The 26886-nt window shown below is 37.6% G+C and overlaps 2 protein-coding genes and 2 long non-coding RNA genes across 6 annotated transcripts; 2 read left to right on the top strand and 2 right to left on the bottom strand.

Annotated features, from left to right (window-relative positions):
• Positions 1 to 1274: 1274 nt before the first annotated feature.
• Positions 1275 to 5991, bottom strand: LOC104114682 (uncharacterized). 3 transcript variants are annotated; one of them, XM_070197072.1, is made up of 4 exons: positions 4378 to 5991; positions 3562 to 3683; positions 1652 to 3476; positions 1275 to 1562 (listed from the first exon to the last, which is right to left on the bottom strand). In XM_070197072.1, exon 1 carries the CDS (start codon positions 5860 to 5862, stop codon positions 4561 to 4563), a length of 1302 nt encoding a protein of 433 aa, XP_070053173.1. In that variant the 5' UTR covers positions 5863 to 5991; the 3' UTR covers positions 1275 to 1562; positions 1652 to 3476; positions 3562 to 3683; positions 4378 to 4560. The 3 variants fall into 3 exon arrangements, with proteins under 3 accessions (XP_070053173.1, XP_033516784.1, XP_070053174.1); XM_033660893.2 differs by lacking the exon at positions 1275 to 1562 and having other exon boundaries at positions 2435 to 3242; positions 3326 to 3476; XM_070197073.1 differs by lacking the exon at positions 1275 to 1562 and having other exon boundaries at positions 2435 to 3476; positions 3562 to 3846.
• Positions 5992 to 16630: 10639 nt separating this feature from the next.
• On the top strand, positions 16631 to 17532 carry LOC138907051 (uncharacterized). The gene is made up of 2 exons (XR_011414753.1): positions 16631 to 17313; positions 17394 to 17532. It is a non-coding gene; the product is annotated as an uncharacterized lncRNA (long non-coding RNA).
• A 4042-nt stretch (positions 17533 to 21574) lies between these two features.
• LOC108948255 (uncharacterized) lies at positions 21575 to 21997 on the top strand. The gene is made up of 2 exons (XR_001972946.3): positions 21575 to 21784; positions 21895 to 21997. It is a non-coding gene; the product is annotated as an uncharacterized lncRNA (long non-coding RNA).
• Positions 21998 to 24316: 2319 nt separating this feature from the next.
• On the bottom strand, positions 24317 to 26559 carry LOC104114677 (two-component response regulator ARR17). Its single transcript, XM_009625178.4, has 5 exons — positions 26319 to 26559; positions 25174 to 25253; positions 24987 to 25064; positions 24795 to 24865; positions 24317 to 24706 (listed from the first exon to the last, which is right to left on the bottom strand). The coding sequence occupies exons 1-5, from the start codon at positions 26437 to 26439 to the stop codon at positions 24610 to 24612; spliced, it is 447 nt and encodes a 148-aa protein (XP_009623473.1). The 5' UTR covers positions 26440 to 26559; the 3' UTR covers positions 24317 to 24609.
• Between the last annotated feature and the right edge of the window lie 327 nt (positions 26560 to 26886).

Genomic DNA, 26886 nt, shown 5'->3' with positions numbered 1-26886 from the left:
GATAATCAAGGCAAATGCAACATGTGGGTCCTTTTCAAGCTTGATCATTTGAGAAGCATTTGTGATTTGCATCAAAATGTTTTCCTTTATAGCATGATCAGTGAAAGATAGGAATTGGGACGGACATGAATAGTAATAAAAGTAACAACTTAATAAACTTGTTTTATAATGACCAACCCGTTCAGAGCTTCGTTCCACCGAGTCTGCATTCATAGTCGCTATGCATATTTGTCTCATCCCTTGTTGAAGTAGACTACACGCATACTTACACGGAAAAAGGAATTGTATTTTACCAGCTCAAATCCAATAACTAAACAAGTAAGAAAGAGATGGCAGACGATATATCTCTGAGTGGGAGACAGACCCTATGTTGATGGCTGTTTCCATCTTGTCACCTGTCAGAACCCGGATCTTGAGACCTGCTTGGGCAAGCTTATCTATACACTGAGGAACCTGATGAAAAGGTATAGATGTGAAATAGTAAAAAACGGCTACTATGTCAGAGAAGATATACTTCAGATTCTTGAGGAGCATAAAGTACATACTCCCTTCTGTAGTTTATCCTCCACAGCTGTAAACCCAACAAGGATCAAATCCTTTTCCATTATTTTTTTTTTTTTGATTTGCACCGGGTGTCCGAGTCTCTTTGAGCCCCGACTAATCCCGGGGGTGCACAGGCCCTCGGCAAGGAGTTTCCCGCAAGTGCACCACGGTTAATTCAGGTTTTACCCAGTCCGATGGCCCTCAGAAATTGTTTGCACCCAGTGGGTTTCGAACTTGAGACCTTGAAAGGGAGCAAACCCCAAGGCTCAAATCCTTTTCCATTATATCAGATAGACGTTCAAGCATGACACCTCTATCACCATCGATTGAAGCTTTTGCTTTAGTAAACTCTTCATTCCATGCAGAGTACTCTTTCTTATCCAGCTTTTTGTAGGCAAGCATGAGAATACACAACCCTTCTTCCCCATAATCATTTAAATGCTTTGTGGTAGGTTCCTCAAATCTCCTTCCATTCTTTGATAATCTATCATAGATGATGCTCCATAATCCAAAAAAAATAAAACAGCATATCATCACATCAGAAAGGTCGCCATACTCCCCATCTATGATAAACAATTAGCCAAGGCAAGGTGATAATAAGAAATTAAAATTTCTTTCTTTATGCATTCAACAATCACAAAACTTAACAGAGCCCTGTCTTCGTCTCATCAACAAAGAGGTCGTCTAGGAAATAAAAATTTCGGGAACAAAAACTATTAAAAGGAATGAACTTCACCCGATACAAGGGAGAGGGCAGGGAGGCAGTAATAATTAGAAAAGCCGACTGGAATTTACAGGCATGCTAAGAGCATCTTTTATAGCACAATAGCCTCATCAATGACCTACTTCACTGGATAACGAAGTAGATACGAAATAGAGACTAACTTTAAAAAATGTCAAAAAAAGACCTGTCTGCTCCTTTACACAAGAGAAGAATCTGGCCCCGCTCATCCCGAATAATAACAGACATTCTCTTCTGCATGCTGGTGAAGTCCAGTAGATTGAGAACTTTGAATTCCCTAAAGATAACAGATCAGGAGTAAGTTGGTATTATACTACAAGGTAATGTAATTCTTGAAACAACCGGCAATAATTGAGGCTGAATCACCTTTCATTTGGCTCTTCAAAAGAAGGATATCTCTCCCGTATAAAAATACTTGATTGAGTTCTTTCACAGAACTCAAAGCCAAATTCCCTAGCTGCAATAAGGAATGTTGCTTCATCAGGAGACTCTGCTTCATAATTTTAGCAGCAAGTCTCCTCATTTAACTCAGGAATCGCATTATGACAAAGATAAAGTATCCTAAAAATAGCAAGATGACATCTGCATTTGGCTCCTCTATCAAATTCCCCTTCATAAGTCGGCTATCCTCAAAGCGGAACCCTTTTATTGCAGGCCTGATCTCATTTTTAGGAGTGACAACCGTCTCTAATTCAATTATAATGACAGTCTGTGAAATTTCATCTTACCCACCAAGGTCCTCTGCCATCTGCTTTGCAGCTTCAAGTTCTACATTACTGGCTCGTGTTCCATATGCAGTACCAGCAATGGAGCATTTTAGGAAGTCCATTTGGTTGCATGTCAAAGTACCAGTTTTATCCGAGAGGATGGTATCAACCTGTCCCAACTCCTCATTTAAGTTTGATGTCCGTGCTTGAGCAGGAGTTCCTGTCTTGTCAGCGTACATATTACGTAATATCCTGGTTTATGAACAATGCCTGTAGGACCTTCACTACTTCAATAGAAACATAGAGGGAAATAGGAATTAAATAACCATATAATATTAGTGCAGTGATCAGATAGAAAATGCCTGACAACTCAACTCAAGCCTGTCTGGATCAATTGTATAATTGTTCTTGTCCTTAGGCTGCATATACCACCAGTTTGGCATTACGGCAAAACCAATGGAACTGATAAATGATATCTTGTCCAAACTCATGTACAGCTATACAGAAGAGCCATAGCAATATCTGTATGCATGTGGACTGTATTTATATTGTTTATTTTTTGTGAGTTCAAAGGAAGTTGATCTTTGTCTAGTGCGATATAGACAGCTATAAATTTAAATTAATTTCTAGTGGTAGGGGTACATCTTCCTTCCTAAAGCAATGTAAGGAACAGAAAAGGTTCTTTTCCTGTTATTCTTTTTACTTTCAGCGATTCAAGTGGTGCTTTATCTTATAATCCTGTTACTTCATGTTCATGATTGACTTAAAAGGGTCCTGACTAATAACGATCAAGGATGATTTACTCCTTAACAAAAGATTTATTCATTGTAAACACGTAAGCTTTACCCAGTATTTTCACTAATTTAACTTTTTTTTTATCATAAAGACTACAAGGACCTAAAAGAAGCCTAAAATTGGAATAAGAAAAATAGAGAAGTAAACATTGTAAAATGTCTAGAAGAGCTTTTCAAAAACTCTTCATGAAATCCATAAGCAGAAGCTTTTAGATCTATTGGTTTCTGGAAATCAAACCAAAACCCTTTCCTAAACCTTTGCAGTCCATCAAAGCAGACACACAAATTTAAAGGAGGAGATGAAAGACGAAGGCTAGAGCACTGACCTATCAGCAAGCGGGCACAGAGACGATAACATGGATAGCAGAAAAGCAGAGACCAAAGCAAAACAGAGCATGTTCCAAAATTTATTGGGCGGTCACAGCTAAGCAGCCCGGTAAACTGTCTGATATAAACCTGAGGGTAAAGATCAAATATGCAGAAAAAAGGACAGCAAAAGTGAACTGGCTTCAAGGGTTAAAGGTTAACGCCAGAAGTACGCTACACATGCCCATCAAAGTGCTGGTGTTGCAGAGCTACACATCGCCAAAAGCAGATTTAGCTTCCACATCAGTAACCAAAGAGAGGCGCGTGCCAATAGGACAGAGAGTGGGAGAATTCAGCAGAAGGTTTTAATGTCGCAGAAAGCGGCTGTGTAAAATATGACAAAAATACCAAATTACCCCAAAGTTGATGCAATATCAATAGCCCAACAAGACAACGAAAAGGACTTTACCGTAATTTCCGGAATTAGGACGACGAAGAGGCCCTTAACTGTCGCTTCTAAATAGTAGAAAAATCAGTTCTGTACTCCAAGCGGTGGTTCTTTGGCATATAAAAATCTCCATTTACTGCTCCCTGTCATCCTCAATTTTATTGCCAATACCATGGAACATGACATCTTATTAACTATTCTTTGTTTTCGATTACTTCTGTCAACTAGTACTGATTGCAGTTGTCTTTGAGAGCAAATTTTTCTCTCAGTTGAGGAAATGTATTGACATTATCGATACTTATTTTACTAGAAATGAGAAAAGCAAAGAGTTGAATTAGTTAAAAGAAATTCCAGATTCACTCTTTTATCTGGTATATTTATTCACCAAACCACAGAGCAACATTGAATGCAGCAGAAATTTCCACATCTAATATGTAGAAGAACCCCCGTGTGCTGATACTTGACTGCCTCAAAAAGATGAGCAGGTAAAAACAGGTTCAGAAGAGTTACCCCAAAAACAACTAATATTAGTCATGTATATGCCATACACATAGCAGAAAGATAAAGAAGTAATAACTCAGAGCTTTATCAGATGACAATATCACAAATAATCCAGAGCTCCAAAAGAAATTTGGAGAAAAGTCCAAAAAAAGGAATTTGTCATGTATTATATTCGAATCAATGGGAATGTTCCCATAAGCGAGAAGCACACCTTGACCTTGTAGAAAGTTTGTGAAAGAGAATACAGGCACAGTAAACTTTCAAAGCAATACTTTGATAACCAAGTAACAGTTTTGGATCCTTCTGAAAGAGAAAGTCAGGTTACATCTGTATTACCTCGACATGCTCGAAGATAGCTGAACTGCCAGAGACATACTCGGTCAATATGTCAAATTGCTCTAGCAACCTTTCATTCTACCTCATTTTTATAGAGCATACTCCTTATCTCAAACAATTCCTATAAATCTTTCGACAAAGCAATGCCAAAGTGCTTTTTCTCTTATTGCTTTCATCATCAATTTATACCATCTGGCCTGGATCTTCGTCATCACTATCCAATAAGTAGTCCCCCTCCTCATCCTCGCTATCCAATAAGGAGTCTTCTGTATCATATTTGTCATCACCTGGTTGATCCAATCTTGCACCAAGCCAGTCTTCCTCATCCAGCTCCTCAACATCTTCATCCTCCTCCCCTTCAGAGAAAGCTGAAATCCTCGTGCCAGAAAGCTCCAACTTCTCAACAATATCATCCATCAAACTTCCTACACTAGTACCCTCCCCACTTATCCCACCATCAAACTCACTCACAGAAAACCGCGCATTACTCCTACCCCAAGACTCCCTCCTCCTCTCAAGCTTTAACACTAAATCCTTCTCCTTTATCTCGCCATTCTCTACCCCATTCCAAGGAATCCATAAATCAGCATGCCTCCCCAATGCCCTGTCCATATCCCCAACTACCACAGTTCCCAAATTTGCTTCCTTTGCTCTCCTCAACATATCACAAAAATCTGAATCATCAGAAACCAAAAACAACCAATCAATCCCTCTAGTCATTGAATGCTGCATTTGCTTTTTCAATGCCCAATCTGCAGCCTGTGGCTTATCCGCCACAGTCTTTACAAAAACCCCAGCTCTCCTCAACTCAGCTGCTAAACCATACCCCACTTTTGGTGTTATCAAACTCCTAGCAGCCTCTATATACTTGTAATTACCATCAACATGCCTCTCTTTAAACTTCTGCCTTTTTTTCCCTTTAAGTGACCTCATACGAGAGAGCTTTTTTTGCCTTTCTCTCTCATGTAACTGCTTAAAATGCTTCTTTAAATCCAAGTTAGTCTTACATTTTCGGCCACAAACAGAACAAATGTAAGGTTCAGAAGGGGTTACAGCACCTTTACGTTCGAGAACATCAAGATGGCGCCTTTCGCGCCTTTGTTCAGCAACCCACTGAGGAAGATGGATGAAAGCATGGCGATTGGCATATGCAGACATATCTACCACTTCACCAAAGAATTGTGCTACTTTTTTCAATGACATGGCAGCTTCGTACGGCGGTCCACGTGGCGGTTTGTTGTCTAAGTCCCACAAGATTACGACTTTTTTGGGTTTTGCTGTGTATAGTCCTTCTTTGGTTCGTTCCATGTCGATTTCTTGACCAGCTGCACAGGAACTTATGTGCCATTTGATGGGGGCAATTGGGGAATTGGGTTTGAAGGAGAAAGTGAGGGGGAAAGGATTTTGGTGATTGGTGGGAAGTGGGGTTGGGAAGAAAGAAGAGGTTTTGAGATGAATGGAACTGAAGATGCTACTCATCAACATTTTTATCCCTGGTTAGGAGGGAGAGAAAGTGCACAAGGAAGCTTTATTGGTAAAGGCTTTGAGAGGGAGGACACTTCAATCGCATCATAATCCAACTACAGAATATTTCTTTTTCGGTTTTTCCCTTTATAAATAACGAGAGAAGTTTATCAGCTTAGGGTGTTCAGGGCTATTTTGATAAAATAAATTGATGTTTTGCTGTGAAGCTCAATGTTTTAAAAGGCTCGCCTGACATATGCCCACTGATCTTTAAATTTTATTAATTTCAAAAATTTTAAGATAGTATAAAATATAAAATAATTATAAAAATTATATTAAAATTATAAAAAATAATCTATTTAAAATATTTATAAATTATAATTCAACTATGAATAATAAGAAAAGTATGACATATATCATAATATGTAAATTAGTTGCAACGTCGTTACAACTCAAACATAAAAAGTAATATATTCGATACAAAATCTTATATGTATCTTGAAAGAATTTCGATATTATAATTTAATTTTTTTTAAATACTCTTTTTATTTAATATGCTTTCTATTTGAAAAAGAATTTATGTAAAAACATAATTCACAATTTAAATTTGATTCTCTAGCATAATTTATTTTTAAGTTTCAACAAGTTAATAAAGTGACATAATTCGCCATACTATACCATGATAACTAATTATTTGTAAATAGTTACTAGCTCATACTGAGCTATTAAATTAATAAGTATTGTATCTCGTAAACGTAAAAAAATAATATTTAAGAAAATAATTATAAAAAAATTATGGACTATTGTATAATAAAGACACAACAAAAGTTAATAAATAAATACCTTTTAAATGAAAGATTTATTTAAAATTTACTATCATAGCAGTCTTAGTGGATAACGTGCAATAATTTTTATTTTAACTATGACATAAAATATTCTCAACTTAATGATTTATGATTAAGAAAAAAGTAATTTTGAATAGTCAACGATTTATTAAGAAAATTTGAGGATTTACAAGGTTAGTTACACACAATTACATAAAGTTCTATTAGGTGCTCCCAGTATGTTGGGCGTTGAGCGTGTCTGGGGCGTAAGCCCCCGACGGCCGAGGCGTAAGTTTCACGGAACTAAACCCCACACATAAGCCCAGAGGCATTTTACGAGTGCTCCGCCCCATGGCAAACCCGGGCTAGTCCCAATTCTGTCGTCTTTTAAAACAGAGGTGATGCTTTAGGAAGTAAAGGTAAATTTTTGGGTTGTGGGACTATTTTGGGAAATTGGCGTTCTTTTAAGTTATTAGTACCTTCACATGTAATCTTTGCGTAGGACCGAGACAGTTCTTTTAAGTTATTAGTACTTTTACAGTTTCACGTGCTATTCCCTTTCTCCCCCGCTTTGACACATCCTAGATGATTCACTGAACGACCTTTAGTTCTCTGAGAGAGAGAAATGAGCAGAACTTCAAGTTTTTTTCAGCAAGTTCCTTCCTCATCACTGTTTTCTGGACGTTCTAAGCTCTGTAAAGGTACTCCTTTTTATTTTTGTTAAACTTCATTTGTGAAAAATCCCAATAGTTACTTCGTATTGTTATCTTTGAAATAATAAATAAGAGAAATATTCGAATGTGTTGTTGTTGTTTGCAGGTCTGTACTTGGTGCCTGTGCGTGTATTGTATCCAATGTCATGCTTCTGTAAGCAAATGCAGACTACAACTTATGAAATTGTGAAAGGAAACTATGTAGTATCAAATCCACATGACCAACAAGGAAAAAAGGTATATCTTCTCCTTTAATCTCAGTTTTGGAACTCTATTATTAGAGGAATTAGTTTTTAGAGTTGGCTACTTATTACTCTTTGTCTCAATTTATTCAATGTTGTTTGACTGAGCACGGAACTATGTCTAACACAAGCTATAGATATTTATGTGGTTATAAATCATCTTATATGAAAAACTGTCATCCTTTTTGCATAGACTAAAAGGAAATACTATCATATAAACTGGGACGGAGAGAGTATGAATATAGACTTTGCTTATGGATGCACTGTTTCTTTTATGTTTACATGAAAATTAGAAGGGATTTCTCATTTTCTTGTAGGAAAAGTTGACGCATGAGGTAGAAAAGATAGGTGCATTTCAAAAATTACCGATGGTGATGCCATCCGTAGATATTCTATGGAGTCCATCCCATAAATTAAGGAAGATAACTTTCTTTCTTTGATTGGCAGCCATCTTTTCTTTTGCATTGTCAAATATGGTAGGCTGCAGAAGGAAAATGTCAAATTGTTAGGCGGAAGAAAGAAAAAATTTGCATTGCAAATTTTCAACCAATCCTTCATTCTGATTGGTTGAAGAGGTAGGTTATTTCTCCTATATAAAGGAGAGCTTCGGCTTCTTCATTTCACCACACAAAAAGAGAAGCAACACAATAGTTGCAGAGAGTATTTCTCACGCATTGTGAGAAATAGACTGTATAGAAGAAAATAGAGAGTGAGTGATATTGTAGTGAGGTGGGAATATCAAAAGAGTGTTATTTCTTTTGAGTGTTTTAGTGGTCTTTGGAGTATTTTACTCGGATCTATACAGTGTAAAATTCCTTGCTATAGTGATATTAGTTGCTCGTCTCGGGACCGTAGTTTTTTCCTTTATTCAAAAGGGTTTTCCGCGTAAAAATCTTGGTGTCGTTGTCACTCTTTTATTCTTGTTAATTACAATATCTCGGTGCTATATTATTTTTCCGCTTTTAGTACCGTGAATATTATTTCTGTGGGGGTTTAATCCCAATAACTGGTATCAAAGCACATGTTCTGCTCGTTCACAGAAATACTATTCACTGTCGGTAGTACTATACTCGGTGAAAAATAAAAATGTCCGGAGTAAAGTACGAGGTAGCAAAATTTAACGGAGATAGCGGTTTCTCAACATGGCAAAGAAGGATGAGAGATCTGCTCATCCAACAAGGATTACACAAGGTATTAGATGTTGATGCCAAAATGCTTGATACCATGAAAGCTGAGGATTGGGCTAACTTGGATGAAAGGGCTGCTAGTGCAATCAAGTTGCACTTATCAGATGATGTGGTAAATAACATCATTGATGAAGACACCGTACGTGGCATTTGAACTCGTTGCCATCTTCGTACGATAATCTGGCAACAACCATCCTGCACGGTAAGACTACCATTGAGTTGAAAGATGTCACATCGGCTCTTTTACTCAATGAGAAAATGAGAAATAAGCCTAAAAATCAAGGACATGCTCTCATCACAGAAGGTAGAGGCAGGAGTTATCAAAGGAGTTCGAGCAACTATGGTAGATCCGGAGCTCGTGGGAAGTCTAAGAACCGATCCAAATCAAGAGCTATAAATTGCTACAATTGTGATCAACCAGGTCACTTCAAAAGAGATTGCCCAAATCTAAGGAAGGGCAAAGGTGGAATTAGTGGCCAGAAGAATGACGACAATACAGCCGCCATGGTGCAAAATAATGATAATGTTGTCCTCTGTATAAACGAGGAAGAAGAATGCATGCACTTATCAGGTCCAGAGTCGGAATAGGTGGTTGATAAAGCAGCATCTTACCATGCCACACCGGTAAGAGATCTTTTTGCGATATGTAACAAGTGATTTCGGCTTTGTGAGAATGGGTAACATAAGTTACTCAAAGATTGCGGGGATTTGTGACATTTGTATCAAGACAAATGTCGGATGCACATTAGTTCTGAAGGACGTGCGACATGTACCTGATTTGCGGATGAACTTGATCTCGGGAATTGCTTTAGACCGAGATAGATACGAGAACTATTTTGCAAATCAAAAGTGGAGACTCACCAAGGGATCATTGGTAATTGCAAAAGGAGTTGCTCATGCCACGTTGTACATGACAAATGTAGAAATATGCCAAGGTGAATTGAACGCGGCACAAGATGAGATTTTTGCAGATTTGTGGCACAAAAGAATGGGTCATATGAGCGAGAAGGGATTGCAGATTCTTGCCAAGAAATCACTCATTTCTTATGCCAAAGGTACAACGGTAAAACCCTGTGACTCTGTTTATTTGGTAAGCAGCATAGAGTCTCATTTCAGACATCGTCTGAAAGAAAATTGAATATAGTTGATTTGGTATATTATGATATTTGTGGTCCAATGAAAATTAAATCGATGGGCGGTAACAAATATTTTGTTACTTTTACTGATGATGCTTCACGAAAATTATGGGTTTATATTTTGAAAATCAAAGATCAGGTGTTTCAAGTTTTCCAGAAGTTTCATGCTATGGTGGAAAGGGAGACAAGCCAAAAGTTAAAGCGTCTCCGAAGTGACAATGGAGGTGAGTATACTTTAAGGGAATTTGAAGAGTACTATTCGAACTATGGGATTAGACATGAAAAGACAGTTCCTGGAATCCCACAACACAATGGCGTAGCCGAAAGGATGAACCGCACCATTGTGGAGAAGGTGAGAAGCATGCTCAGAATGGCTAAACTGCCTAAGTCATTCTGAGGTGAAGCAGTTCAGACAACCTGTTACCTGATCAATAGGAGTCCATCAGTTCCGTCGGCGTTTGACATCCCAGAGAGAGTTTTGACCAACAAGGAGGTGTCCTACTCGCATGTGAAGGTGTTCGCTTGCAAAGCTTTTGCACATGTACCAAAGGAGCAGAGAACAAAGCTGGATGATAAATCTGTTCCTTGCATATTCATCGGATATGAAAATGAAGAATTCAGATACAGATTGTGGGATCCCGTAAAGAAGAAGGTCATCAGAAGCAGAGATGTAGTCTTCCGAGAAAGTGAAGTTGGAACTGCTGATGATATGCCAGAGAAGGCCAAGAATGGTATTATTCCTAACCTTGTTACTATTCCTTCTTCTAACAATCCCACAAGTGCATAAAGTACGACCGCCGAGGTTGCCGAGCAGGAGGAGCAACCTGGTGAGGTTATTGAACAGGGGAATAACTTGATGATGATGTCGAGCAAGTGGATCGCCCCACTCAGGGAGAAGAACAGCCTCAACCTCTGAGGAGATCAGAAAGGCCAAAGGTAGAGTCATGCAGGTACCCTTCCATGGAGTATGTCCTCATCAGTGATGAGGGGGAGCCATAAAGTCTTAAGGAAGTGATGTCCCATCCAGAAAAGAACCAGTGGATGAAAGCCATGCAAGAGGAGATGGAATCTTTGCATAAAAATAGCACGTACAAGCTGATTGAACTTCCAAAGGGTAAAAGACCACTCAAATGTAAGTGGGTTTTTAAACTCAAGAAAGATGGGAATGGCAAGCTGGTTAGATACAAAGCTCGGTTGGTGGTAAAAGGCTTCGAGCAGAAGAAAGGTATTGATTTTGACGAAATTTTCTCACATGTTATCAAAATGACTTATATTCGAACAATCTCGAGCTTAGCAGTTAGCCTAGATCTTGAAGTGAAGCAGTTGGACGTGAAAACTGCATTTCTTCACGGAGATTTGGAAGAGGAGATCTATATGGAGCAACCAGAAGGATTTGAAGTAGCTGAAAGAAACACACATGGTGTGCAAACTGAATAAGAGTCTTTATGGGTTGAAGCCGGCACCAAGACAGTGGTACAAGAAGTTTGACTCATTCATGAAAAGTCAAACTTACACAAAGACATATTCTGATCCATGTGTATACTTCAAAAGATTTTCTGAAAATAACTTTATTATATTATTGTTGTATGTGGATGACATGTTAATTGTAGGAAAAGACAAGGGGTTGATCACAAAGTTGAAGGGAGATTTGTCCAAGTCATTTGATATGAAGGACTTGGGCCCATCACAACAAATTCTGGGTATGAAGATAGATCGAGAGCGAACAAGCAGAAAGTTGTGAATGTCTCAGGAGAAGTACATTGAACGTGTACTGGAACGCTTCAACATGAAAAATGCTAAGCTAGTCAGCACACCTCTTGCTAGTCATCTAAAGTTGAGCAAGAAGATGTGTCCTACAAGTGTGGAGGAGAAAAGGGAATATGGCTAGAGTTCTGTATTCTTCAGCAGTCGGAAGCTTGATGTACGCAATGGTATGCACCAGACCTGATATTGCTCATGCAGTTGGTGTTGTTAGCAGATTCTTTGAAAATCATGGAAAGGAACATTGGGAAGCACTCAAGTGGATACTCAGGTACCTGAGAGGTACCACGGGAGATTGTTTGTGCTTTGGAGGATCTCATCCAATCTTGAAGGGCTATACAGATGCTGATATGACAGGTGACATTGATAACAGAAAATCCATTATAGGATATTTGTTTACATTTTCAGGGGGAGCTATATCATGGCAGTCTAAATTGCATAGGTGTGTTGCACTTTCAACAACTGAAGCAGAGTACATTGCCGCCACAGAAGCTGGCAAGGAGATAGTATGGCTCAAGCGATTTTTTCAAGAGGTGGAATTGCATCAAAATGAGTATGTCGTCTATTGTGACAGTCGAAGTGCAATAGACTTGAGCAAGAACTCCATGTACCATGCAAGAACAAAGCATATAGATGTGAGATATCATTGAATTCGTGAGCAGGTGGAGAACGAATCTTTACATGTCAAAAAGATTCACACGAGTGAAAATCCTGCTGATATGTTGACCAAGGTGGTACCAAGATACAAGTTCGAGCTATGCAAAGAACTTGTCGGCATGCACTCAAACTAGAAGACAATGCTACCTCCTTCAGGTGAATGAGACTGGAGGGGGAGATTTGTGGGGTCCATCCCATAAATTAAGGAATATAACTTTCTTCTTTTGATTGACAACCATCTTTTCTTTTGCATTGTCAAATATGGTAGGCTGCAGAAGGAAAATGTCAAATTGTTAGGCGGAAGAAAGAAAACATTTGCATTGTAAATTTTCAACCAATCCTTTATTCTGATTGGTTGAAGAGGTAGGCTATTTCTCCTATAAAAGAAAAGCTTCGGCTTCTTCATTTCACCACACAGAAAGAGAAGCAACACAATAGTTGCAGAGAGTATTTCTCAGGCATTGTGAGACATAGACTGTGTAGAGGAAAATAGAGAGTGAGCGATATTGTAGTGGGGTGAGAATATCAAAAGAGGGTTATTTCTTTTGAGTGTTGTAGTGGTCTTTGGAATATTTTACTCGGACCTACAAAATATAAAATTCCTTGTTATAGTGATATTAGTTGCTCGTCTCGTGGCCGTGATTTTTTCCCTTATTCAAAAGAGTTTTTCACGTAAAAATCTTGGTGTCGTTGTCACTCTTTTATTTTTGTTAATTACAATATCTCGGTGCTACATTATTTTTCCATTTTTAGTACCGTGAATATTATTTATGTTGGGTTTAATCCCAATATATTCTACATTTGGCACCGAGGAAAGCTAAGAGGGTCTCGCCTACAAAGGGTAATCTTTTGCTTTGCGTCTATATAGTATATACTTCCCCACTTTGTTGTACTTTCAATTTTGTGCTGGATTCAAGCATGGATGAAAGAAATTATGACATTTAGCTAAATGTTTAATAGGCTTTGTTAATCTTGCAAAACGCGAGAGATGGAAACTATGAAGAGGTAAATTGCAATCACTCTGCTTATAGATTCACCTATTACGTGCTCTGCCTGTACAGTTGCGAGGTGAGCTATGTCTGCCTGTTTTTATCTGCACATGCTTGTATTTGGTATTCCCAATTTTGTTTTTCACGGTATCGCAAATGCTGCTGGACTGAAAAGTAGTTGCTTCGTGTTGCACGTTCAGTTTCGCCCTCTTGCTGGTTAGTCTATTTCACATATTTTAACTCTGTCAAACTGCAGTAAGAATGGATTTGAGTTTGTACTCTACACCAAATAGCTTGTGGTATAATATTCCAAAATTTGAGGGATTTTTTAGGGAGTCCTTCTCCATTCCAGCAAATAAGAAACTCTTTAGTGGAAAGTGGCATGGTCCAACTCATGCCGAAAATAGCAAAGACAAAAGCTCCAGCTGCTGAGATGTGACTCTACAGTGAAGGAAAAGGTGATTTGCATCTTCATGATGGACTTCACAGAGAGGACATCTGCTACAAAGATGTAAGCCTCTTCTTTGGAGATTGTTTTGAGTGAGGCAGGCCTTCCTAGCCACCAACCAAGAAAAGCAAGAGACTTTAACAACAACAAAAACATACCCACTATTATCCCACGTTGTAGGATCTGGGGAGAGTACGTAGTGTGTACGCAGACCTTACCCCTACCTAGTGAGGATAGAGAAGTTGTTTCCAATAAACTTTAATTTGAGCATTATTGAACCAGGTCTTCTTCCAAGGCCATGAAGCAGTGTTATCATTAAAAGACAACATTTTGTAGCAGGACTTTAAAGAAAAAAGACCCTTAGGATGTCCTCTCCATGTAATAGAATCAGTTTTCTGTTGGTCGGGGGAGACATTGCTAAACTTAGATAACAGCTCAGAAATCCTATGCACTTGCCAGCCATTCAAATTCCTCCTAAGAAAGAGATCCCAGTCTTGACCTGGGAATTAAAGAAGCGATGCTAGATGCGAGTTGTATGCAAACCTACTGGTGACTTGCCATTTTATCTAGCATTTGTGTTCTAATGTTGGAACAAGCTAAGCCGTCCGAATTATCATGTAAGATTCATCTTTCTTTCTTTGTGGTGCATTTGTTCAAGCTCAATTTCTTTCTTTTATGTTTTTCTTTCTTTTTAATACCTTTCATAGATTCATAGAAGAATTCCATATCTTTTCACCGCTACAGATGGCTCCGTCAGTGTTTGACTTATACTGTAACACAGACGGTCCCAAGCACAAACACAGGAGAAGGATTTTGCATCTATTAGAACTCACATTATTCACTGTTGTGTCTTAATTCCTTTATTCGACTTTACGAGGAGAAAAAAAGGCAGAAACTGGTTTGGATCTTGACAATGCCACACTTGTTATTTGAAATGGAGTTTGTTGCAGTACATTTGACTCTGTATGTACCTTTCACGACAACCTTGAATTTTTTCTGCTTCATTTGAAGCTCTTTCTCTGTTTTCTTTTTAACATCATTTCACTGAACGCAGATTTATGTTCTTATTTAGGCTGACAATTCATTTAAGGATACCAACGATAAGATCATCCTTATAAAAACAACAAATTGGAAGAATAATGTTATTAAGCCTCTTTGCTGTCAATACTATAGATCGGCAAAAACAACAAATTTATCCTTTTAACTCGACTTAATTGTAAAAACAGAAAGAAAATGAATATTGTGGTCTGTTCAACTTTATCGCATTAATATTCTTAATAGTTGAAACAATAATGTTGTTAAGCTTGCTACTCATATACTTTTTCTGCAGCATTTGTTATAACCCAATTTAATATTTAATATAACAATGTAATAACAGGAAGGTCTAGATTTAATTCACAAACTGACAAACAACTATTACAATAATAGTACTACAACTGAGAAAGATTTAGAAAGAGAAAAGAGGAGAGGAAGTTAAGAAGAAGTTAAGAAGAATTACAGAGAGGATAGAAGAGAACAGGGAAATTACTTCAAACTTTTTTCTACCCAATTCCAATATCCACTACTCACTAAATAACTAGTTCCCCACGTTGCTTTTCCAGATAAAGTTAGTTTCTGAGAGGGCCTTTTGACCCGACCACTTCGTCTAACAGAGTTTGTTGGCGGCCCAACACTGTCCAAGTCTTACTGATTTATTTCATTTGGGTTAACCCCACTCACAGGTATGACATTACTCCCTTCCCCGACAATAACCTTGTCCTCAAAGTACTGGGATGTAATATGGCCATTATTTTATCAAATGGAGTCCATCTCACATAAGTATAAGCATCTTTGCAAAGTTGTAGACTTTGTTGGCAATATTCTTTGGGACCCAAAAATATTGCATTGTGTGTTGGACATCATTTGCACAAGTTGTATCTCTTCTTTTACACTTAAGAGGTCAAGACTTTTTTGCCTATAAAAGGGAAGACCATTAGTTTATTTTAGACACACCAACAAGACTTGTCTTCATTTCTTGTTTCTTCCTTTCTTCCTTTATTAAGAGTGTTTTGTATGAGAGTTAGTGTTGGGAAGCACTTGTGTGAACCCTTTCTTTGGAGTGATCTTGTGAGGTTATTCTCTTAGGGTATTTGGGATTAATTAGAGTGTTTACTCTAATTTTGTACTCTCTTTTGTACTCTTATTCTTATAGTAAATTGCTCCTCTCCGCTTGTGGACGTAGGTCACTTTGACCGAACCACGTTAAATTTGTGTCTTCTTTATCTACTTTAATTGTCGTTGTTATCAACTTCCATTGTATTTGTTATTGCCATTATACCATTGTTTGGCTATATTCCGCACTACCCGAGTTCCCGATCCTAACATGGGAGATCATGTCTGAAGGATCTCGAACTTGCAGCGGAGTGACCTGCATATCGGGATTTCCAACACAGCGACGTAACATAGAGACATGAAACACAGGGTGAATACGAGCATCCTCCGGTAATTCCAGCTTGTAAGCAACAACTCCAATTCGTCTGATAACTTTAAATGGACCAAAGAAACGCCTTCCCAATTTATGATGTCGTTGTAAGCGAAGAGATTGCTGCCAGAAAGGTTTTAGCTTAACATATACCCAATCTCCAATTGCGAATTCAACATGTTGACGCTTGTTATCCGTATATTCCTTCACACGTCGTTGGGCCTTGCTTAAGTTCTGCTTCAACAAATCCATAACTTCATCCCTTTGAATCATGTAACGTTCCACCAATTCATTGGAAGAAGTGCCAAGCACATACCGAGCTATGGTGGGCGGTTCTCTGCCATACAAAGCTTGAAAAAGGGTCATAGCAACAACGGTCTGATAGGAAGTATTGTACCAATATTCGGCCCAAGGTAATAATGGTGCCCACTCATGTGGGGTATCAGCCACAAAGCAACGTAAGTATTGTTCAACACATTTATTCAATGCTTCTGATTGGCCATCAGTTTGTGGGTGATAAGCCGTGCTCATGGAGAGAGTAGTACCTTGAAATCTGTGGATTTCCATGTGACCTCCTTGAAAACCAAAGCTGGAACAAGTAATGGTTGTAGAAGACCCGCTGGTTGTTTAAGAATGTCCTTCATTTGCTAGCAGGTCTGGCAAGAAGCAACAAAGGTTTTGACATCTTGTTGTAAACCCTTCCAAAAAAAAATTAGAAGCTACTCTTTGGAAAGTTCGAGATATCCCAGCGTGACCACCAACCGGCGAAGAATGAAACTCCTTGAGCAATTGAATGCGAAGAGGGGAATCGGAAGGAATAACCAATCTACCGTTATACAACAGAAGACCATCTTTAAAGAGGAAAGGGGAAGGAGTCTCTGCCTCCTCATGAATACTCTGTTTCCAAGCCAACAACTCAGGATGATTCGCATTTGCTTACCGCAAATCCGCTATTAAATCAAAGGTGCGACCAGAAATGGCATGAAAGGAAGCTGCAGGGGTCCGAGATAAAGCATCAGCTGCTAAATTGGTCTTTCCGGGATTGTACAAAATGGTAAAATCATAACCAACTAATTTAGTCAACCATTTTTGTTGCTCAGGGGTCTGAATAACCTGCTCTGTTAAATTCTTAAGGGACTGCTGATCTGTGTGAATGACAAAACGGCGACCCAACAAATATTGACGCCATTTATTAACAGCTTGTGTAATTGCTAACATCTCTCTATGGTAAGCTGAGGCTTTCTGCATACGCTGACACAACTTTTGACTAAAATAGGCAATTGGGTGGCCTTGTTGTGATAATACTGCACCAACCCCTATACCTGAGGCATTTGTTTCCACATGAAATTCTTTAGAGAAATTGGGCAAAGATAAGACTGGAGCAGATCCAAGGGCACTTTTCAAGGCCTCAAATGCATGTTGTTGTCGTTCAGTCCAACCAAAGGCATCCTTGAGAAGATATGACACGGCCCAAGTAATCAATCCTTTGTTGTCCAAATAGACATTTGGATTGTTTAGCGACTAACTGATTCTCCCGTAGTAGACGAAGAACAACTGCTAGGTGTTCCAGATGTTGTTCCCATGTACCACTATAAACTAAGATATCATAAAAAAAAACTAGGAGGAATTTTCTGAGATACGGTTTAAATATTGAGTTCATAGTTGCCTGAAAGGTAGAGGGAGCATTAAACAACCCAAATGGCATGACAAGAAACTCGTAATGCTCTTCATGTGTTCGGAATGCCGTTTTCGGAATATCATCAGGGCGGATTCGAATCTGATGATAGCCAGATAGTAAATCCACTTTCGAAAAATATGTGGCACCATTCAGTTCATCGAATAACTCATCAATAGTAGGAATGGGAAAGTCACGCACTGTAATGGCATTAAGGGCCCGATAATCAACACAAAAATGCCACGTGCCATCTTTCTTCCGAACCAATAGCACTGGGGAAGAAAAAGGACTGGTGCTTTGCCTGATGATACCTTCTTTCAACATCTCAGCCACCAAATCTTCCATGATTTGTTTTTGAAAATAGGGATAACGATAAGGTTTGACATTCACAGGCTCAGAGTTAGGACTGGACTCTTGGTCACGCGATGGGGGAAGACCATGGGGCTTGCAAAACACATCCTGGTACTCGAGCAGAATTGCAGTAAGATCAGAGGGGTAATTATTTGAAGATGGACTGGAATCGTGAATTACCTCAAGGCGATAGAATGAAGCAATCACATCCACTGAAGTGAGACGTCGTAAGCTTTGAAGTTGAACAGGCTGAACATCAATAGGAGGGTTCCCCACCCAACTATGTCTAGTACCATGTAAGGAGAATTCAAATGTGCGTTTGCTATAATCAGTAACCACCGGTCCTAAAGTAGCCAACCATGAAACTCCCAAAACAATATCTGAACCATGCATAGAGAGCAGTGGCGGACCCAAGTGGTGGCTAGCGGGTTCAACTGAACCCGCTTCACAAAAAAATAATACTGTGTATATGTATAAATTAGGATTAAAGTTGTTTAAATTTTACATAAATATTTTATTTGAACCCACTTGACAACTACTATTTTACGACTAAAGTTATATACTTGTAAGATTGAACCCGCTTGCACAAAATCCTGGGTCCGTCACTGATAGAGAGCACATACAGATCTAAAGTAAGGGTGCAACCTTGAATAGTGAGGTTAACCGCTCGAGCCACACCTTCACATTTGAGTCGTTGACCACTACCCACCACAATTGGAAAATTAGAAGTGCGGTCAACTATTAGGTTCAAAAACTTTGCAACTCGAGGCTGAAAAAAAATCATTGGTACTCCCCCGGTCCAACAGAACCTGTACTGGAGATCCATTAACATGTCCAGTAAAAAGCAATGTAGTCGGAGAATTGCCACCTGATAGAGCATGGTATGAAATTGCAGAATGAGATTGCACCTCAAGAGACTGCAATTCTTCTGCCAACACATCGTCAGGGATAAAAGATTCAGGAACTCGGTCATTGGAGTCATCCTCCAGAAGTAATAATTGAGGAAATGTTTTGCATTTGTGAGAGGCTGAGTATTTCTCATCACAATAATAGCACAAGCCTTTTTCACGCCGTTGTTGAATTTCTGCCGGGGTTAAGCGTTTCAGTGGAATTTTAGTGGTCGACGTGGAGGAAGAAGGTGGTGGTTGTAAAGCTAATGTGGAAGGAGGAGTTGGCAGTAATGGCGGGTTAGAAGCTGAAGGAGTAGGTAAAAGAGGAGGTTGTTTGGAGTAAGGAAATTTTGGGTTGTTTCCCTTGGCAACCAAATATTTTTGCTCATACTTATGGGCCAGAGAAATAGCCTGCTCCAGAGTAGTTGGTTCATGTACCAAAACATCAGTCTGAATATCTGCCCTCAACCCAGAAATAAAACATTGGATCAAAAAGTGATCCGTCAGGGCCACCGTTTCGCTAGAAATAACTTCAAATTTGGCTAAATAGTCAGCGACAATGGTCGATTGACGTAGTTTTGCCAAACGACCCTCTAGTTTCTATAAGGAGCGTTGTTTGAACCGGCAAAGAAGTTTTCCCGCAAAGTGGTCCCAGTCGATCAATTGCTTGTTTCTATAAAGCCACTGATACCAATCTAAAGCCTCTCCATCCAGATAAAATGAAGCAAGGCTTAACTTATTAGAATCTCTAATGGAATAAAATTCGAAATACCTCTCTGCTTGGAAGACCCAGGCATCTGCATTATCACCAGTAAAACGGCCAAACTCCACTGGTGCTGGTTTATGGCGTAAAGTAGGATAGGACACCCCGTGTGATGATTGGCATAGCGATGGTTCAGGACTACGATGGTATGAAAGTTCAAGTCCGGTTGAACGCTGTTGCAAAGAGAAAGCGGCCATTTGAGACAAGATATCTTGCATGACTTTTTGATTTTGCGCCATAGCCCATAGCTGTTCGAAAATCAGCAAGGTCGCGTGAAAATCCAGATTGTGTTTCGCATATCTCCATCAACGGCTCATCAGAACCTTTGTTTTTCAAGTCCGGCATCGCGGACAAATCAATGAAAGCACCAAAATGTTATAACCCAATTTAATACTGCATCCGTTTCAATTTATGTGAACCTATTTTCTTTTTAGTCTGTGTCAAAAAGAATGACATCTTTACATATTTGGAAACAATTTAGGTTTATTCAATAATTTATAGCCAAACAAAATATATGTGACTTATTTTACACCACAAGTTTAAAAGTCTTCTCTCTTTTCTTAAATTCCGTGCCCAGTCAAATAAGTTCACACGGAGAGAGTAATAAATTATAACAATGTAATAACAGGAAAGTCTATATTTAATTCACAAACTAACAAACAACTATTACAATAATAGTACTAGAACTGAGAAAGATTCAGAAAGAGAAAAGAGGAGAGGAAGTTAAGAAGTTAAAAAGAATTACAGAGAGGATAGAAGAGAACATGAAAATTACTTCAAACTTTAAACTTTTTTCTACCCAATTCCAATATCCACTGCTCACTAAATACCTAGTTCCCCACGCAGGGGCGATCCGACGTATTTTGGGGCCTAAAGCCAAATTTTAATGAGGGGCCTTAATGTTTTAATTTTTTTTATATTATTTGAAGTCAATTTTTTGCATCTTTTTTAGATGCAAAGTTACTAATAATTTTCTTATAGTCAATTTCTCGTAATAAGTCTTTCTCAATTGACAATATAGCTAACCCATTTAATCTCTCTTGAGACATTGTTGATCTTAAGTAAGATTTTATCAATTTTAATTTTGAAAAGCTTCTTTCCGCTGAAGCAACGGTAACTGGAATTGTTAACATTATTCTATAAGCAATATAGACATTTGGAAAAGAATAAGTCTCTTTATTTGATTGAGTATATCGATTAAACTATTATCTTCTACTTGTACTATTTTTCTTAATACTTTCAACTCAGAAAATAAATCTAAACCATCAATTTAGATATAACCAAAATATGGAGTGTGATTAATTGAAGAACAAAGTATAAAAATATAATATAATGGTATAGTGCTATTAGTGCACACGTTATCTTCACTTTGCTAGACAAAGTCAGTTAGTCACGTTGTTAACAAAGTATAAAATATAATATAGTGGCATAACTATTAGTGCACAATGCACTCGTTGTTTACTTGTCTTCACTTTGCTCAACAAAGTTTTGTTCGAGAAAGTTGTGGACTTGTGGTCCACTATTTCAAATTTGTGTTCAAACTTACCGTTTCATTTTATAATATTATTATTATTATTTTATATAAAAAGCTTTATTTGCAAACCCTTCTTCTTCAAACGCCTCTTCGCTTCATATTTGAGATGAAATTTAGGCGACATGAAACGTACAAACTAATATCTGTGAAAAAAAAGAAGCACTATTACTGCAACAACGAACAAAAAGACGAGCCAAAAAGGAGTAGTCTTTCTGAGAATGTTGCTTTTCCTGGCGTTACTCCAGCTAGCTGCAACTGAGTTTCAGCAACAAAATATTTCTCTTAGGGGCTCTTCTTTTGTTTCAAAAACAGGTCAGAACACATCCTTTGTTATTTTATTTTTGGTAGAGATGTCCCTTCACGCTCTTTGCATGTGAGTATAATTAAATGATGCTAAATGTGTGTTGTGTTTCCCCTATTAGCCAACGAGCGTCACGTTGATGCTTTACCAGTTACATTTGACAAGCAAAAGATTATAACTTATCCCTTCTACTCCTTTGAAGTAGGCAAGTATCAAGGATGCAACGTGGACTTTTACATAATGTCTTTATTTATTCCTAATTTATTACTTTTTGGTGTATTCTTGTGCTGATACTAATATTTACTAATATTATCTCCTTTTGCTTTGCATCTGTCTTCTGGATTTCATGGTGTTTCTATTTATCCTATGATTGTTGTTGTGATACTGATATTGTCCCCTTTTTGTCCTTTTGTCTTTTTGTTTTTTTGAGCCGAGGGTCTTTCGGAAACAGCCTCTCTACTCCTTCGGGGTAGGGGTAAAGTCTGTGTACACACTACTCTCCCCAGACCCCTTTAGTGGAATTTTACTGGGTTGTTGTTGTATTATTATTATTTTATATATATATATATATATATATATATATATATATATATATAAAACCAAAAAATGGGGTTCCCATAAATATGGGGCCTAAATCAATTGCTTTACCCGCTTTATGGACGGGCCGCCCCTGTCCCCACGTTGCTTTTCCAGATAAAGTCAGTTAGTTTCTGAGAGGGCCTTTTGACCCGACCACTTCGTCTAACAAAGTTTGTTGGCGGCCCAACACTGTCCAAGTCTTGCTGATTTATTTCATTTGGGTTAAGCCCACTCACACGTATGACACATTTTGTTGATAATATGGAAATGAAAGACACGGTCACAGAAGGAAGATTAGCCGGAGCATTTTTTATTTTTTTTTATTTTTTTTTAAATATCAGTTACTTTGGATCTAATCAGCCTACTTTTAGTCTCAACCTCTAAAGGTAAAATCAATCTTCTTCATGTATAGTGTGAGGAAATAAGTAATTCTTCGCCGCTGACAAGCATTTTATTTTTTGGATATGTACTGCTCAGTATTGTTAGTTAATCAGACTTGGCTTTGAGATAATTACTGAGATTACATGAAATGCATGCCTGTGAACTTAAAAAGTAAACTTTGCTCCTGAATAGTTAATGGAAGAAAACAGTGGAAATCTGTTAGTTTTTTATTGATGTTAGTGAACAGAAAAGTTCCTTCTGAGGTTTTAAAACCCTTGCGTGCAAAGTAAACCTGCCATTCATATCTTTCACCTTGATACTTTTGCAATATGACTGTTACTGAAGCACGGTGCAAATGATTTGGAACTACTATTGAATTCTGCAAAGTGTTATAGGATCATCATGGAGAATTGCATGGCAAAGTTGCCGCATTTCTAGATTGTCTCAACTCTCAAGGATGTTGGCATGCCTATAGTAGCATTTTCTCTCGGAGACAGTAGTAAATGTCCGTTTTGAAGTTTCTTAGCATCTTAGAAGATTTGGATGGATTGTCTCGACATGCACCATGTTGCTACACGCTGACACATTTAGCTCACAGCATGCTTAGCATATGAGCAGTACATATTATAATAGCCTTTAGGTCTTGAGTTTGGGTCCTTGCAGACATTTTTCTTTAGGTGACACAATGTGTAATGAAATGATATAAGTCATAACTGCCATGATCTCGTAGGCCATGATAATAACTCTCTTTGGGGTACAAGTTAATGCTGAAGTGTACCCTATAAAACTAGTGCGGTCTCATAACCCCCGGTACTCCCAAGTTTGACTTTTGTAAAAACGATCCCGGAACGGTATTTTGATGGCTCTTATAGGTTTGTATCGTGATTTTGGACTTGGGCGTATGCTCGGAATTGAATTCGGAGGTCCCTAGGTTGATTTGACTTGTTTTGTCGAAGGTTTTATAAGTTTCCCTAAGTTTGACAGTAGGTTGATTTTTTTGGCTATCGGGTTCAGGATTTGGTTTTGGGACTTGAAATAGGTTCGTTTCGCTATTTTGAACTTGTCTACAAAATTTGGTATCATTTGGAATCGGTTTGATAGGATTCAGATGCTTGGTTGCAATTCTAGAGGTTCTTGAGTTTTCCTTTGAAATTCATGCGTTTTAATGTCCGATTCATATGATGTTGTTAGACTTGTATGAATGTTTGGTTTGGAGCCCCAAAGATTCGGGTGAGTTTCGGACGCGTTTCGGATTGGATTGAGAGGCATTTGTGCCTGTTATTGAATCTAGGCATGCTCCATGAGGGGTGAAGTAAGTTTGTGGTCAACCTTATGTACCAAACGACCCCTTATTTTATGTAGTCAAGGTATATAAGTTTTGTCTTTGGCCATACAAATATGTGGTTTTAACACCATTCCTCACAGTTCCTCCTTTTATCTTCTTTTTGCAATCATTTTTGTCCCTTGGGCCTTTAAAGGGCTTGACTAAATTACAAAGGTGAATTGTTTATCTACAAAAGAAACAAAAAGTTTACACTAATGCTATAAATAACAAAGAAATGGTGTTTAAAGTGCTGATGAAATTCAGAAGAAGAAGATTCCAGGCATTAGTATTGACAATTCTGATAAACAACAATCAAGAATTTAGAAAAGGAAATTAGAAAAGTCAGACTAAGGTGGACAAAAAGGGAATATGCATCCCTTGATGCTATAAGCCTTTAACTAACTTAGAAATGATACCAAATGCCAACACATTAGTTCTGTGTATGTCATTATACTGCAATTAAACTTTATATCAATCTGAGAACTCTCATAATCATTCCTCATATGCAAAACAATTCTCAGCTTATTTTTTCAAATAGTAATAAGGATCACTTCATCCTTGGCATTGCATTAGTTGGCATCGTAATCTCTTGACATCTGAATGTTTCAGAGGCTTTAGCATGAACATCTGAGCTCCTTCTTCTAAGCATCTATTCATTTATTTAGATTAGTAACAGTTGACAGAGTTCAAAATTTCAATATTTTGAGGTAATTAAATAGTAGCAATTGATAACTTACTCATCAATTCGAGTTGGAATGTTCTCAGATGACATAATCACAACTGGTACATCCTTCAAAATCGACGATTCCTGCTTGTATTTCAAGTAATTAATTTGTGCCAAAAAACACCTTTTAACCGAAAAACAAACTAATTAAAGATGATTAAAACAGTAATGTTCAATGAATGTTGAATTATTAAATGAAGACTACCTTGATTTTCTTAAGCAGCTCATAACCAGTCATTCCTGGCATGCAGTAATCTGTTATTATCATATTAACCTTTGAACCCTGCAGAAATAAACCCATAAAAAGAAAAGGAAATAGAAAAAGAATATAAACATTAGTACCATCCCTTGGAGAAAGTAAAAGCAAATATAAAATCGACAATTATAATTACATTGCCATTTGTAGAATGCTCCTGATCAGCTCCCAAACCCAAGTACTCCAAGGCCCTCAGACCATTTTCTGCTGTAGTCACTGAAGCAAAGTACAAACAATTTTTAGAAACTAAAGATTCATTATATTCATCTAATTAATCAATTAAGGCTGTAGCGGCTGTGGGTTTTCCTGGGGTTCCAAAAACAAAAAATTTAATCATATCAGATATCTCGAGCTTATTGGCCCGACTATTATGATTCACACTGGATAGGCTATTAAGGGGAGAAAATGCTCCCACCTGAAAACCAATTAAAAATTTTACAAATGAATTAGAGTAGATAAAATTATCTTTACTAGGTACAGATGAATCAACTCTGAGGCATGGTATTAATTTCTGGCCATACCAGAGCTAGCTAGGACCCTTATTCTTTTGCTACATCCAATATTTATTATCATAAATTATGCTATCCAGGTGTATTTTCCTATTTCTGGAAAAAGGAAAATAATGAGAATGACATAAATTTGAGTCTAAAAGTCCACATCAAAGGATTCGGAAAGATATGATCCAAACACAAAAGAATCAGTGTGATCACGTATTCATAAAGGTTGGCATATTTAAAAGGTTGACCTAAAAGTCTAATAAGATGGTGTCATTTTACTTTTCATACACGTTTACCCCCTCCCAAATTTTTTTTTTAAATTAAAAATAGCCGGTGGATATACAATATATGTATAATTTATATATAACCTATGTATACCGGCTAAAAAAATTAAATACCGAATTTTTTTAACTGCCATTCCATGGGAATTAGAGGGGGAGAAAATGTCCTGAGAAGATCCAAAACTTAAATCAATGGGTCTTGAATTACATTGCACCTACTACTATTATGTGATAATGATGCCAACTCAACATATGGAAATCTTAAAAACTGCTAGTGTTAATAGTAGTACTTTTGCACCCACTGATTCAGATGGAGGAATTTAATTTTAATAATGCAGCGCTTGAGAAACTTTCAAGATTTTATATATGGATAGAGAATAAGATAATCAAATTGAAACAAATACTACATTTTTCTTATTTGATAAAGAGAAACCGAAACGCATACATTATCCAGTCATTGTAAGTTAACTACAAAATCAAAGGATGTAAGAAAGTGAGATTACCTTTGCAAGAGGATTTCTTGAGTAATCTCTCGACAAGTTTACGATCAACAAGATTGTCATCCACAGCTAGAACATGGGGTTCCTCAGATGAAACTGTTGAAGAAGATGCATAAAAATCCATTCTTTTCACTTGACAATAAGGATAATAATTGACAATAAGGATAATAAAAGAAGGTAGAAGAAGATGCAAGAAAGAAGAGAAGAATCAAGAATCAAAGTGTAAAGAAAAAGCAATGTGGTTTGTGGGTATTTAAAGTAAAAGAAAGATACTTGGAATTTCTGAAGAAAAAGATTTTGAAGAAGGTGGGGTTAGGGGTATGTTTAAGGGAAGGAATCAGCCAAAAAATAAAATCAAGAAGTGGTCACAGATGTTTTGTGATCTCAAATTTTGCTTCTCTTGATTCGATGTACATATTGTATCAAAACAACAGTATCAGTATCTACTACTGTTTCCACAGCTTTTTCTCTTTTCTTTTTAATTTAAAAAACAAGATTTTTTATTTTTATTTTTGGGGTAACTAATTAAAGGGTAAGTTTATGTTTATTTGATATGGTCAGAATATAAGAT

This window comes from Nicotiana tomentosiformis, chromosome 3, assembly GCF_000390325.3.
Source record: "Nicotiana tomentosiformis chromosome 3, ASM39032v3, whole genome shotgun sequence".
NCBI lineage: Eukaryota > Viridiplantae > Streptophyta > Magnoliopsida > Solanales > Solanaceae > Nicotiana > Nicotiana tomentosiformis.
This window is presented reverse-complemented; position numbering and strand designations above follow the sequence as displayed.

Excerpts from the sequence above, each read along its gene's own strand:
- LOC104114682 (XM_070197072.1), bottom strand. The coding sequence starts at position 5,862 with ATGTTGATGAGTAGCATCTTCAGTTCCATTCATCTCAAAACCTCTTCT.
- LOC104114677 (XM_009625178.4), bottom strand. The coding sequence starts at position 26,439 with ATGGATTTTTATGCATCTTCTTCAACAGTTTCATCTGAGGAACCCCAT. Across the intron at positions 25,254-26,318 it reads CAAGAAATCCTCTTGCAAAG|TGACTACAGCAGAAAATGGT; the intron begins GTAATCTCACTT and ends ACTTTGCTTCAG. Across the intron at positions 25,065-25,173 it reads AGCATTCTACAAATGGCAAT|GGTTCAAAGGTTAATATGAT; the intron begins GTAATTATAATT and ends TTATTTCTGCAG.